The sequence below is a fragment of the Myotis nattereri genome (assembly GCF_964212035.1).
Source record: "Myotis nattereri genome assembly, chromosome: 1".
Classification (NCBI taxonomy): domain Eukaryota; kingdom Metazoa; phylum Chordata; class Mammalia; order Chiroptera; family Vespertilionidae; genus Myotis; species Myotis nattereri.
Window position 1 is genome coordinate 126,084,006 of NC_138075.1, and position 15,551 is coordinate 126,099,556.

Sequence of the window (15,551 nt, forward strand, 5' to 3'; positions counted from 1 at the left end):
CCTGCATTGAGTGTCTGCCCCCTGGTGGTCAGTGTGTGTCATAGCGACCAGTCATTCTGCTGTTTGGTCGATTTTATTATATAGGATAGTATTTGAGGGCCTGCTCTACATAATAAGACCTTCTATGACCCACTGGTCATAAATTAGAGAAAGGCAATGAAGATATGCAAGGAGATCCTAGTCTTAGTGCATACCCTGTGGGCATGAGCAGTCTCTTTAATCTCTCTAAGAACACTGTCCTCAACCTTTGTGGTCCAGATCCATAACAAGGACTAGAACACTGAATTGATGCCAGAAAATCAAGACAAGGTCTAGTTTAATTATAGAACACAAAAGTTTACTTCTTTAAAGTAAAATACAAAAAAACCCCCACACAACTAAAGTAAAATACAAATCTATCTTCTTCCTTTTAAAGTAGGAGTTTCCTTCTTTGCCATGTAGAGTTAAATAATTCTTATGTTCTTTATAAATCAAATACACATTAGACAAAAAGAAAAGGAAAAAGAGCTATCAGTAAATAACCATGTTTTATTTCTTTAGCCCACTATAAATGGTTTAAGAACAGATCAAATTATTTCATTTGTATAATTTCTAAACTGGAGATTCCAACAAGAACTAAAAATTTTAATGCCAAGTCTTGTTAGCATTAAAGGGGAAAAGACAGGCATGAAATAAAAATTGTGTGTAAGTTTTAAATGGTCTCCAGCACCCTGACTTTGAATATGCTATGTATGTAACCTCTTATCTTTACGTTCGTTACATATAGGGATTGGACTAAATGATTACTGAGGTGCATATATAAAGCCTAAGCAACAGAACAACCAAATGACTGAACAACCAGTCGGTTGCAATGATGTGCACTGACCACCAAGGGGCAGATGTTCAATGCAGGAGCTGCCCCTGGTGGTCAGTATACTCCCACAGACAACCTCCCGTAGCCAGCCAAACTCCCGTGGTCCCTGCCCTCAGACTGGGTAAGACAACCCAATTGGCCCTGATCGCTGGCCAGGCCGAGGGACCCCACTTGTGCACAAATTTGTGTAACAGGACTCTAGTAAATCTATCACTCTCATGTTATTTGTTAATTAGCCTTATTTATTATTATTCTATCTAATATGATTGTAGTCATTGTGTGACTACATCAAAATGATATTATGCCATGTATATGGACTTAACACACTATTAATGCTGAAAATTCAAAGTCAGAATCTGAGTACTGCTTTTTCCAGTGAGTACTCCAAAAACAGTTGGCCAGCGCCTTATAAAGTCACCATCTGAACAAATGGAAGAGAATCCATGTTGACAAAACTGCAAGTGGCCTGGCCAGCATGGCTCAGTGGTTGAGCATCGACCTATGAAACAGGAGGTCATGGTTTGATTCCCAGTCGGGGAACATGCTTGGGTTGTGGGCTCGATCCCCAGTGTGGCGAGTGCAGGAGGCAGCCAATCAATGATTCTCTCTTATCATTGATATTTCTATCTCTCTCTCCCTTTCTCTTCCTCTCTGAAATTTATTATATATAATGATAAAAGCATAATATGCTAATTAGACCAGACATCCTTCCGGACGACCTTCTGGATGAAGCTGGGGCTGAGAGGGAAGCCTGGGCCCAGGTGCCAGAGGGAAGCCAGTGCCTGCAACTGCGGGAAGGAAGGCCTACTCTTGCATGAATTTCGTGCATTAGGACTCTAATTATTTACACACACACACACACACACACACACACTAGAGGCCTGGTGCACAAAAATTTGTGCGCTCAGGGGAGTCCCTCAGTCCGGCCTGTGCCCTCTTGCAGTCTGGGACCCCTTGGGGGATGACCACCTGCTGGCATAGGCCCACTCCCCGGGGGATTGGGCCTAAGCTGGCAATCAGACATCCCTCTGGCAGCCTGGGAGCCCTTGGGGGATGTCCATTTGCCAGCAGGGAGCAGGCCTAAGCTGCAGTCGGACATCCTTAGCGCTGCTGAGGAGGCAGGAGAGGTTCCCACCACCACTGCTGTACTGGCAGCCATCAGCCTGGCTTGTGGCTGAGCAGAGCTCCCCCTGTGGGAGCGCACTGACCACCAGGGGGCAGCTCCTGCATTGAGCATCTGCCCCCTAGTGGTGTGTGTCAGTCATTCCCAGTGTAACCAGTCATTCCCAGTTGTTCTGCTGTTAGGGTCAATTTGCATATTACCTTTATTTTTTTAATATAAGAGTGCTTGGCCAGCCTAGGTGAGGGGCTGATGGCTGTTTTCAGGCTGGCCACAGCCCCTTCAGTTTGGGTTCCCCACTGGGGTGCCGGGCCATCTTGGGTGAGGGGCTGAGGGCTGTTTGAAGGGTGGCCACAGCCCCTTCAGGGTGGGGGGTCCTGCTGGGGTGCCTGGCCAGTCTGGGTGAGGGGCTGAGGGCCGTTTTTAGGCTGGCTAAGTCCCCCAGCAGGGACCCTCACCCCATGAGGGTGTGGCCAGCCTGGGTGAGGGGCTAATGGCTGTTTGCAGGCTGGCCATGGCCCCCAGCCACCCAAGCTCCCAGTGGTGGCTGGCTGGAAGCAGGTATCTGGGATTTATTTGTCTTCTATTATTGAAACTTTGTTGCCATGAGTGGAGGCCACAGCCAGCTCAGAGCTGGCAGAAAGCTTGGCTTCCTCCATCGCCCGGGCAACAAGCCTCCTGCTTGCTCCAGTTCCGTGGCTGCCAGCCGCCATCTTGGTTGGGTTAATTTGCATATAGTCACTCTAATAGGCTGGTGGGCGTGGCTTAGGGCATAGCGAAAGTATGGTCAATTAGCATCTTGTTATATATATATATATATATATATATATATATATGTATATATATATGTATGTATATATTGCAGGAGCTTCATTTATACTAGAGAACAAATTAAGCCAATAACAACACAAAAAGTAGAGGTGAAAACTCTATCTGGAGGTGACCATATAAAATTTTAAGAAATGTACATTATCATGCTTCAACTGACTGTGTATTACTGGAATCTCCAGTTTAGAAACATCTGTGGGTTCAGAAGTAGGAAGGAAATTACTGGCTGTTACACATTAACTAGTACTTAAGGTAATTAATGAATGAAGATAAAGTCATAGGGTGTTTAGAATACTTGCCCCCAGATAGTCCTAGAAAAAAAGTTCCAAGGACAGATATCTTTGGGAAATGTACTAAGAGCCCACTCTTAAAGATCCACAATGAATATTAATGTATTAAAATCCCTGACAAGAGATCTATTTCTACATAATTTAACTGGTGTTTCCTGAGTTTATTTGACCATAGAACTCTCCCTCACTATTTATTTATTTATCTATTTTTCTCTCTCACTTTTTAAAATATTCTTTGGCATTTTGAAAAATGCCAGTTTGAGGAAGAACTGATCTTAGGAGTATTTGCTTTCATTTTTTTAAAATATATTTTATTGATTTTCTACAGAGAGGAAGGGAGAGAGATAGAGAGCCAGAAACATCGATGAGAGAGAAACATCAATCAGCTGCCTCCTGCACATCCCCCAGTGGGGATGTGCCCGCAACCCAGGTACATGCCCTTGACCGGAATCGAACCCGCGACCCTTCAGTCCGCAGGCCGACGCTCTATCCACTGAGCCAAACCGGCTTTGGCAGGAGTATTTGCTTTTAAAAAGAACTTTTTTTTGGAAGGGGGCAGGGCTTACATAAGATTTATGTTTTCAGTCAATCTCAAATACCTAAAAATGTTGATGATGATAATATTTTATATTGTTTAGGTTTTCATGCTTATTCATGAATATTTAAGGGACAATCATTTTGTGCCAGAATCTACACAAGGTGGTGTAATTGAAAGCAAACAATTATAATCAATTGCCTGTTGGTAAATGTTTAACAAACATCCTCACAACACAGATGGATCTCAAGTACCTGGGTCCAGGGCTGGCTATAATTTCGGTTAGAATACAAGAGAAGTTTGTTTTTCGAGATTCTGCCCTATCTCCAATTCTTAGTCTGAGTCTCCTTTCTCAGGAGCTCAAGAAAATTCCCAGGCTTTCTCTACTCTTCCTCAGATCAAAACCTCTTAACTTTCCGTATACCAGAAAAGTCTTCACTATTTACCATCCGAGTCCAATGGGCCCTTTAAAATATTTATATCTTTATGTTATTTCAGGAGTAATTTACATAGATTAAAGTGATATTCAGTAAAGCTGTTATGATGATAAAAAGAGTAAAGGAATAATGAAAAACAATTTTATTGGTAATTTAAATAAATATCTAAACTTAGCAAACCCCAATTTTCATTCTGTATTTTCCTGGTTTGAAGGTATATTCAAACTGGGCAGTGCCTTCTAAATGCAACCAGAGCCCTGGCTGGTTTGGCTCAGTGGATAGAGTGTTGGCCTGCGGCCTGGAATGAAGGGTCCAGGGTTCTATTCCAGTGAAGGGCACATGCCCAGGTTGTGGGCTCGATCCCCAGTAGGGGGCGTGCAGGAGGCAGCTGATCAATGATTCTTTCTCATCATTAATGTTTTTATCTATCTCTCCCTCTCCCTTTCTTTCTGAAATCAATAAAAATATACAATAAATAAACAAATAAATAAATAAATAAATAAATAAATGCAACTAGACCTGCTCATTATCTGTGATGCATGAGGCTGAAATATACCCATCTTGTAAACAGTGATTGCAGATTTCAAATACATCACTACTATATCCTAGCTTATTGTTTCTTCTGGTTTTTCTTGCACTTGCATCATCAAAACACAAGACTTGAAGAAATTTTTTAAAACCTTTAGATTTATAATTTTTTTGAAGAGAAGATAGCCATCTTCTTTGCTCCCTAATTGCAAAATATTTGTATTTTTAATTTTATAAATGATCAATCCAAATAAAAATAATTTTTGATTTTTTTATAAGGGATAGGTTTTTTTTAAAAAATATGTGTTTATTGATTTTTTTTTCTTTTTAGAGAGAGGAATGGAGAGGGAAAGAGAGATAAAACATCAATGATTCTCCCTAATCATTGATCGGCTGCCTCCTGCACTTCCCACACTAGGAATCAAGCCTGCAACCTGGGCATGTACCTTGACAAGGAATTGAACTGTGATCTCCTGGTTCACAGGTCAACCCTCAACTGCTTAGCCACACCTGCCAGGCCTAAATACATTTTAATTTCTAGATTATCTATTTACTTCCTATCATTTTTGTACAGACCATTAGCATTTGTCTACTTAAGAATCAGATCACGTAAAACTATCTTTATAAACATCATAAAGGATTAAAGAATACTGTAATATGTGTGTTAGCAAAATGAGATTGTCCAGATTATTTTGCAAAATATTGTGTAATGAAGTTATTCTACTTGAATGACTGACTGGATGAGAATACATTTCCTTTTTGTCATTATATTTATTGTTAACTCATTGATTTAAACATTTTAATATTTTTGTTTTTAATATATTTTTAAAATTGATTTCAGAGAGGACAGGAGAGGGGGAGAGAGAGAGCTAGAAACATAGATGAGAGTGAAACATCAACATGAATCAGCTGCTTCCTGCATGCTCCCCCAATCAGGCATATGCCCTGACCATGAATTGAACCAGTGACTTCCTGTTCCATAGGTTGACACTTAACCACTGAGTAGCCACACCGCCAGGCAACTCATTAATTCTTGAGTTTGAGAAATTCATCTAGGATAGTGACGGCGAACCTTTTGAGCTCGGCGTGTCAGCATTTTGAAAAACTCTAACTTAACTCTGGTGCCGTGTCACATATAGAAATTTTTTGATATTTGCAACCACAGTAAAACAAAGATTTATATTTTTGATATTTATTTTATATATTTAAATGCCATTTAACAAAGAAAAATCAACCAAAAAAATGAGTTCGTGTGTCACCTCTGACACACGTGTCATAGGTTTGCCATCACTGATCTAGGAGATGGTCATTTAAAGATTCATAGTCTAAGATTTTGCTATCATTATTAGGATCTAGAGTGCTGTTCTCTGTCTCTGCATTCATTTTCTGAATTCTGAATTCTTAGCTATATTTAGTGAAAGCTCAATGCCCTATGTTCATAACATATTTTACAATGGCTAAGATCTGGAAACAGCCCAAGTGCCCATCAGTAGATGAGTGGAGAAAAAAGCTGTGGTACATTAGACCACGGAATACTATACAGCAGTAAAAGAGAAAAATCTCTTACCCTTTGAGGCAGATGGAGGGGTCTGGAGAGTATCATGTTAAGTGAAATAAACCAGTCAGAGAAAAACAAGCACCACATGATCTCACTCATGTGGAATCTAATGAACAAAATAAACTGTTGAACAAAATACATCCAGAGACATAAAAGCATGGAACAGAGACTGTGGAATTTCAGAGGGAAGGTGGGGGTGGGTGAGTGGGAAGAGATCAACCAAAGAACTTGTACGCATATATGCATAACCTATGAACACAGACAATAGGATAGGGGGCAAGGGCTGGCTATAAAAGGTCAATGGGAGAAAAAGGGTCAATGGGAGACATATATAATACTAAAAGCATAATATGCTAATTAGATCGGGTGGCCAAACAGCAGAACACCATCTGGACAACCTTTTGGATGAAGCCAGGGCTGCGAGGGCTGGGCAGTGGCCGTGGCTGCCAGGACTGAGCCCCTTGCACGAATTTCGTGCATTGGGCCTCTAGTCAATAATAAAGATTTAATAAAAATATATAATAAATAAATGCATAATATAAAGATCTTGAAAGATAAAACAGTACTATGAGCATTGCAAAAAGAAAACTGAAAAATGATGTAATAGTTAAGATTTCACTATTGTATCATCTTTAATAACTCCATCATTCTTCCATTTTCTTATTCTTTTTTTTCAGAGCATAGTTTGGAATAATTTTGGTGAGTAATGATGAAATAATGCCAATGATAATGAAGTAGCAGAATGTTTCTAGATATAGGAAAAATAAGATCATTAAGATTTCATGATGAATCCTAGACTTACAAGAAAGAGTCCAATGGACCCCATACGGTAATTACAAATAGAACAAGGTGTATTCTATTTTTTTAAAATAAATTTTCTCTTTGTTCTTAGAAGACATTTAAGAAAAAAAATAACTCATGAAATTTCAATTCTTACAAGAAGTAAGACCAAAACGCTTTCTCTGTGGCCAACAGATCCGAGGCTTTGTTCCAAATATGATTTGATGCTGATCAGACAGACACTCATTGCCCCGAGTGCTTAATGCTTAAGGTCTTGGCCCTGCAGGGGAGGAGGCAAGTGAGGCAGGGTGCTGGATAAGGCCAGTTTGAATCCACTGTCTCAGCCTCCCCATCCCACAAGGAATTTTCCCAGTTTCTTACTATCCTGCCTCCAAAGAACAACTCACTTTGTTTAAGGGGAAATGTTTGCGGCCCAGGAATTAACCAGGGCCCTAGAGGGCAGGATGCCCTAGAAGAGGATGTCTCCATTTCTCTTCAGGGCCTGAGGAGTCTGAGTGGCAACGGAAGTCCCCACCTTTCTTGCAGCCCCAGGGAAAGAGGGAAAAAGGCGCTCCACTGGGCGGCCCACTCTCAGGTCCGCCTCCTTCCGGTGCGGGCCCCATCCGCGCGCCTCCGTTGGGTTAGTCTCCGTCGCCCCGCCCCTCCGGCTCCGTCCCTGCCCCTTCCTCAACTCTCCTTCTAGTCCCGCCCACCCCGCCGAAGATTCCGCCCCCTCCCGGGATCTCCCCTTCAGGCTTCCGGCCTGTCGCCCCGCCCCTCGGCTCAGACCCCGCCCCCTTCCTCACGCACGCCCCGCCCCCTCCCCTTGACGTGGCAGAGGCGGCACCAGCCATGTTGGCCCAGCGGAGTTCTGCGCGGCGGCCGGGGGCGGGGCGGCGCGGGTCCTGATCGCACTGCCACGGCTGCTGCTGCCCGGGGCGTAGGACTGATTTTCGTCAGGCGGAGGCTGCGACAGGCGCGGGTCTCGTAGAGGGGACACTGTGGTAAGGACTCACCCCAGGGCTGCCTCCGGGGGCCGGCTCTCTGCGGGAAGCGGGGGAGGGGCGGCGGGGTCCGCGGGCCGGGGTCTCTCGGGTGGTGCCCGCTCCGCCCTCTCAGTGCCTGGGGGTGGGCGAGACACGCCCGTCCGGCGGGGCAGCCTTGGACCCTGAGCCTGTCACCCTCTCCCCCCCACCACCCTCTGCTTCGTTCTTTCCGGGCTTGGGGGCCCGGCTCCCGCACCCAGCTCCCCTGGATCAGGTGTCGGGGGTCGAGTGAGAAAAGGCAACTGGCCCCGCACCCCAGCCCCGCCTCCGGGGCGGTCTGCCTTCCCCGCCGCCGGCCATCACCGCTTCTGGGCACTTGGACTTCTTGGTTCATTCCTTGCCACATCCCAAGTGCCCTAGACTTTGAACCGCGGTGACTTCGTCACCCGTAGTTCGGCCTTGGGAGTTAAAGGGGAAAAGGAAAAAAGTCAGACCAAGCCGACCCCTCAGGGCTTGATTACAAATAGAGTTCACTTTTCAGAAGGGATCTATCTTACCGCCCGAGTGCTTTCCTATTTGAGGGGAAAGGAAAAGGCGTAGGAAACTTATATGTAAAACCACTGGAGCGTGTTTGTCGAATGAATGTGTCCAGGTGAACTTCCTCGACCTCCACCCCTCAACGACAAATTAACTTGGTTAAGAAAAGTTTTATGTTTAAATACCGATATAAATGTAAATACATGTTAAGTTTCCTCCTTGTCCTTCCAACCATTTTTAATTGACTCAACATTTAAAGTTAGAAAGGGCCTTGTAGTTTTCTAGCCCAAACCGCTTATCTTACTGATGAAAAATTGAGGATCCAAGAGGTTAAGCTATTTGTCTAATGTAAAGCTAGTCATCGGAAGTAGTTGAGGACACTTCATTGAGGATCTTACAACTGAAAAGTAGGAGGCACATTACATTTTCAGTTAAATACATCTGATATTGGGAGGAACTCGCTTTTGCTTGCAAGTTAGGATGTTTGCCACTTAGTTGTCTATAAAATGGTTAATATGGGAATATTGAAAAACTTATATGTGAAGCCTTAAAAAGTACTGTGAGTACATGTTTGATATGCTAGGTTAAAGTCATATACTGCTTTGTTTCTTTGCTTTAGTTATACCATGAGAAATTAAAGTAATTCCCGCTGATTATACATTGTGCTGAAAAATGAGACATTTGTTTAGAATGGTCTTCTGTGTTTTGTACCATTTAATAAACGTATAGTGACTACTATGTTAAGTCTGCATGCTAATGTAGTGTCTGAGTCATACTCATTTGGTTTTATACTTTTATGCAAACGTTAGGGGAGAGAGTACTTATCAAATCATGCCATTTTATAAATGTCTTCATGATAAGTCTCAGAGCCTTTCTCTACTAGGCTCCCTGATTGAATTAATGTCCTAATGGCAGTGGTTCTCAGGACCCTTTATTCTTAAACATTGTTGAGAATCCCATACAATAACAAAAATCCACCTGGCTTAATAAAAGACATATCTACTTCTGTATTCAATCTATAGTGATACATTGTTTTGGTTGAATTGTATGAAGGAAATCTGACTCATAAGTATGTAGCTGGAAAAAGGCGGGCTATTTTCATAATTTTTTTTTCCAGATAATTTTGCATACCAAAAATGAACAGTTTTTAAAATATATATATATATATATATATATATATATATATATATACATATATATATATTTGTTGATTTCATAGACGAAGGAACAGGGAGAGAGAGATAGAAACATCAGTGATGAGATAGAATCATTGATTGGCTGCCTCCTGCATGCCCCCATTGGGGATCGAGCCCACAACCTGGGCATGTGCCCTTGACCGGAACTGATCCCAGTCCCCTTTAGTCCTCAGGCTGGCGCTCTATCCACTGAGCCAAAACAGCTCGGGGGAAAAAAAAAATGAACAGTTTTAATTAAGACATCAATGGTTAATTGCAGTGTAGAGTCTGAAACCTTAGAAGTAAACTTTTTGTACTCTGTTGCATTAAAACCCTTGGTCTATCCTGCACTTTGAATGGATCATTTACTCATGCATGATTTTATAATATTATGACTTCATCATTTTGTTACCACCCTTTGGGGTTCTTGGGTTTACCAAGATCAAAATCGAGAGGAAACCCCAGAGAATTTCCAGATAGATTTAAGGTTATGCTCCAGCACGAGGGAGACAGCACAGAGGAAAGAAAGGTCCTCTGAACTGGCTGGGGGATGGCTGGGAACAAAGCGGGCTTGAGTGAAAAATTGGGCTTGTGAAGATTCCAGGGAGTAGAAATTTCTGTGTTGGGTTCCTTGGCAGCAGCCTCCCCCACATGCACTGTGAGGGCAAGATTATAGTGTTGCTCATTACTGTCACCCCACAAAGGTCCTATAGCAGCCAAACCTTGATCAACTGCATATGTGGAACAGTGGTTTAGACATTTTCTGGCCACCTGGTATATTTCCATTCCTGGGGCCCATGTCCCTATACTGACTCAACTTGGAGATGTTGCTTCATGAATAATGTATATCTTCCAAATGTTGACATTTTGTTATATTATCCTATATAATAAAAGGGTAACATGTAAATTGACCCTAATGGTGGAACGACCAGAATGACCACTCGACCAGTCACTGTGAGGTGCACTGACCACCTCTTGGTCCCTTCCCCCGGCTGTCAGGCTCCAATTGTCTGATGGCTTTCTGGGGAACCGGGGGGTGGTTGGCGGCAGGGTGTGGGGCTGGCTGTGGGCAGCCGGGGAAGATGGCACTGATCGCAGGCCAGGCCTAGGGACCATACCCACGCCTCTAGTCCTGTATAATAGAAGGCTAATATGCAAATGGACTGAACGGCAGAAGGACTGGTTGCTATGATGTGCACTGACCACCAGGGGGAAGACACTCAATGCAGGAGCTGCCCTCTGGTGGTCAGTGTGCTCCCACAGGGGAGTGCTGCTCAGCCAGAAGCCAAGCTCACAGCTGGCAAGCGCAGCGGCCGTGGTGGGAGCTTCTCCCGCCTCTGCGGCAGTGCTAAGAATGTCCTACTGCTGGCTTAGGCCCACTCTCCACGGGAAGTGGGCCTAAGCCATGAGCCGGACATCCCCCAAGGGCTCCCAGACTGTGAGAGGGCAGGAATTTCGTGCATCAGCCTCTAGTATATATGTATATGTATGTGTGTGTATATATAAGTGTGTATATGTGTGTGTGTGTGTGTGTGTGTGTGTGTGTATGTATGTATGTCTATATAGTGTAAAAATATATATTAAAATTTTAATCCTCACTTGAGGAGTGAGGATATTTTTCCATTGATTTTTAGAGTGGAAAGGAGGGGGTGGGGGAAAGAAAGAGAGAGATTGACTGTCTCCCACTCCCATCCCAACCAGTGCTGGGGATTGAACTTGCATCCGAGGTACATGGAGGTACCACGTCTGGCTTGACTGGGAACTGAGCCCGAGACCCTTTATTCCACAGGCCAGCACTCTAACCATGGAGAAAAACTGGCAAGGGCTGTTCAATATATTTTAAAAATCACATTGATATCACCAGAAAAATCTTTACATATTAGAAAGCTGTGAAGCTTATGGTAGTGGATACAAGTTTTCCAGTTTATACTAATAAAAGGGTAAATGCTAATTAGACTGGACATCTTCCGGACATCCTTCCAGACGTCCTTCTGGACAAAGCCACAGTGCTGCCAGGGCTGAGGGCAGGTCACTGCAGAGGCCTGCAGTGGCATCAGCAGTGGGGTGATGGGGGTGGCACCTTCCCCTGATCACCTGGTTGCCTCCCGCAGAGGGAGGCCAGAGGCAGCAGCAGTGGCTGGGGTGATGGGGACGCACCTTCAGCAGATATGCCTGGTCGCCTCCTGCAGAGGGAGGCCAGAAGCAGCAGCAGTGGGGGGGGGGTGATGGGAGTGGCGCCTTCCCCTGATGGGCCCGGTTGTCTCCCACAGAGGGAGACCAGACTGCTCCTCAAGGGGAGTGGGCCTAAGCCGTCAGTAGGACATCCCCTGAGGGCTCCTGGACTGTGAAAAGGGGCAGGCTGGGCTGAGGGTCTCCCCCTCCCCCAGGTCCCGGGTGCCTGTAGCTGGCCAGAGGAGGGGAGCCTGGGTCCTGGGTGTGGGGTGAGGCAGAGGCAGTTAGGGGCGATCAGGCAGGCAGGCAGGTGAATGGTTAGGAGTCAGCGGTCCCAGATTGTGAGAGAGATGTCCAACTGCCGGTTTAGGCCCTATCCCTGTGTGAGATTGGGCCTAATCTGGCAGTCAGACATCCCGCAAGGTGTCCCAGATGGAGAGGGTGCAGGCCAGGCTGAAGGGACCACCCCCCGTCCCTTGCATGAATTTCGTGCACTGGGCCTCTAGTATTTTAATATTTGCTTGAAAGCTCATATTTTATCACTGGCAACAAATACTGTCAATTGTTTTCCAGGTGAAAATATATGACAAATACTTGAGTACTAGTAATGTACCATTCTTGGAAAATTGAGAAAGTAGTCACTTAAAATATTTTTTTGTGTTTTGTGGTTCAGATGAACAACTCTGATTGGTCTGGTATATTTTAGTGGATATTTTAATGCTTTTTGGTGATGCATTTTAGATACATCTTAGGTTAAAGATTTAATTAAGTAATGAACAGAAAACTTCATTTGCTTTATTTTCTGTAGATATAATAGGAGGGATTGCATAGTCCTAGAATTTATGTTTACGTCTGTAGCATGGAAGCTGTTGCTAAACACTGGATTTCTCTCCCAGAGGAGATTGTTTCTCCTCCTGTTGCCTGTATTAGAAAGGTTGGCACCTTCTAACTCCCCTCTGACTATCTCAGGCCTTTGTTTTACCATTATCTTTCAACAACCTCTTTTTCTTAAGAGTTCATATCGTCCTTCTCAAAGCTATCTCCTTTATAAAATATGAAAGGTACCTTCAAAATAATTTTTTTTCTAAATAAATTTAGTTATCTTAGAATTTCTCTTTATTCTTTATCATCCTTTGGAAAACCCATGGTTGCTCTTGTTTAACAGAAGATTCTGTCCTTGTCCCTCAGATTCTGATAGGAGGGAAATACTGTTTAATTTTTATTTTATTATTAATTGAGATATAATTGGCATCTTATTTCTTTTAAAGTAGAGGAAGCTCTTAGTTGCTTAAGATACTTATATTGTTAAGCTTCACTTTCTGTAATTTGTATTATCAAAATTTATTTGAAAATGTTTCTAAAATTAAATATACTTTTATTGAATTATATTTTTCCTTCCCTTACTTATATTTGAGAATCAGTTTCTCATCCCATCATTGTTATTAGCAACTTCAGCATCCATGTTGGCTCTTTATTTTTTAATTTTTTTTCTTTTTTTTAAAATATATTTTATTGATTTCTTACAGAGAGGAAGGGAGAGAGATAGAGAGAAACATCAATGAGAGAGAAACATCGATCAGCCGCCTCCTGCACACCCCCTGGGTATGTGCCCGTAACCCAGGTACATGCTCCTGACCGGAATCGAACCCGGGACCTTTCAGTCTGCAGGCCGACGCTCTATCCACTGAGCCAAACCGGTTTCGGCATATTTTTTAATATTTTTTTATTGATTTCAGAAAGGAAGGGAGAGGGAAAGATAGATAGAAACATCAATGATGAGAAGGAATCATTGATTGGCTGCCTCCTACATGCCCCCTACTGGTGATGGAGCCTGCAACCTGGGCATATGCCTTGACAGGGAATTTCACCTTGACCACCTGGTTCATAGTTGACCCTCAACCACTGAGCCACACCGGCTGGGCCATATTGCCTTTCTTGGCACCGCATCTTCATAAGTCTCCAGTGTTTTCTTGTTGTTTTTTAAAATATATTTTTATTGATTTTGGAGAGGAAGGGAGAGGGATAGACAGACAGAAACATCAATGATGAGAGAGAACCATCGATCAGCTGCCTACTGGGGATTGAGCCCGCAACCTAGTCATGTGCCCTTGGCTGGAATGGAACCTGGGACCCTTCAGTACACAGGCCAACACTCCATCCACTGAGCCAAACCAGCTAGGGCTCCAGTGTTGTTTTTTTTTTTTTTTTTTTTTTTTTTTTTAGGAGAGTGAGGAGGAGGGAGAGAGAGAGGGGGGGGAGAGAGAGAAAGAGACAGATTGATTGATTTGTTTTTCCACTTATTTATGCATTCATTGGTTGCTTACTGTATGTGCCCTGACTAGAGATCACTCACAACCTTGGCATATCTGGATGGTGCTCCAACCAACTGAGCTACTTGGCTTAATGTCCTTCATTTCTCCCACAAATCTTCTGACCATCCACATAGCACCTGAAACTCTATCTTCTCAGACCTTTAATTTTTACAGTTTCTTTCTATCACTAACCACTGTTGCAGTTTGAGTACACAAGATAGAATTGCTGTTTAGGTAGAAAAGCTAACATCTTATATAAACAGTTAGAGAGTAACAAGGTGGAGATATTGCTTGATGTTGTCCCCTAACCAGAATGGCATTCTCCTCTCCCTCATAGTAAATTTACTACTTTTTGGGCCTAATGGGCATTGGGTTCAGTAGAGTAATTTATTATTTTGTTATAAGTGGGATTATTGTTGCTTGCTAATTTTTTCCAAGATAAATGTTTCCTTTGGTCATGATTTCTAATGGGTTAATATTGTTGAAAGTAGGGAAAACATACTTATTTTGAATTTTCTTAAGAGAGTTTGAGAATACTTTTTAATTGTTTTACAGAAATAGAACTCAAGCTCCACAATGACAACCTATTTGGAATTTATACAACAAAATGAAGAACGAGATGGAGTACGATTTAGTTGGAATGTTTGGCCATCAAGTCGGCTAGAAGCTACAAGAATGGTTGTTCCAGTAGCAGCCCTATTTACACCACTAAAGGAGAGACTCGATTTACCACCAATTCAATATGAACCTGTTTTGTGTAGTAGGACCACTTGCCGTGCAGTTTTGAATCCTTTATGGTAATTAATATATATGGAAAAACGAATATGGCAGTATGATTTAGAAATGTAGTTTTAGACTCATTTATATAAAATAGTCTTTCTTTTTGTTTATAGTTATTTTGATTCAAATGAGGATAGTCAAATCCAAAGAGCTATAAGATTTTATTTTTTAAATATATTTTTATTTATTTCAGAGAGGAAGAAACAGGGAGAGAAATATCAATGATGTGAGAGAATCATTGATCAGCTGCCTCGTGCGTGCCCCCTACTGGGGATTGAGCCCGCAACCTGGGCATGTGCCCTTGACCGGAATCGAACCCCGGACCCTTCAGTCTGCAGGCTGACGCTCTATCCACTGAGCCAAACCAGCTAGGGAGATTTTAGGAGTAGTAAGGTAATTAGAGACCAAATGTTAAATTGTTCTTATATAAATCACTAGGTCCTATCAGTATTTTCTAGATACTGGTACTGGCTGTTTATCAACACATCTCATGTCAATTAGAAAAGTCATAATTGAATTGCATGGTGTTTGAAAATGTTATGATTTCTTGTTGTGTAAGCAGAAAATCAGGAATCATTTTTATTCTTCTATCCACTCCCTCTTTCCTACCCAATCTGCTAGCAAATCTGATCAATCCTATCTCCAGAACATTATTGATTC

At 42.8% G+C, this 15,551-nt stretch overlaps 1 protein-coding gene across 1 annotated transcript in view; it reads left to right on the forward strand.

Moving 5' to 3' along the window:
- Nucleotides 1-7,813: 7,813 nt before the first annotated feature.
- The window catches only part of SEC23A (SEC23 homolog A, COPII coat complex component), a 63,438-nt gene continuing 55,700 nt past the window's right edge, over nt 7,814-15,551 (forward strand). The window contains exons 1-2 of the mRNA XM_081101600.1: nt 7,814-7,933; nt 14,667-14,908. Coding sequence (XP_080957726.1) covers nt 14,688-14,908 — 221 coding nt within the window. The 5' untranslated portion in view covers nt 7,814-7,933; nt 14,667-14,687. The remainder of the gene's footprint in view (nt 7,934-14,666; nt 14,909-15,551) is intronic.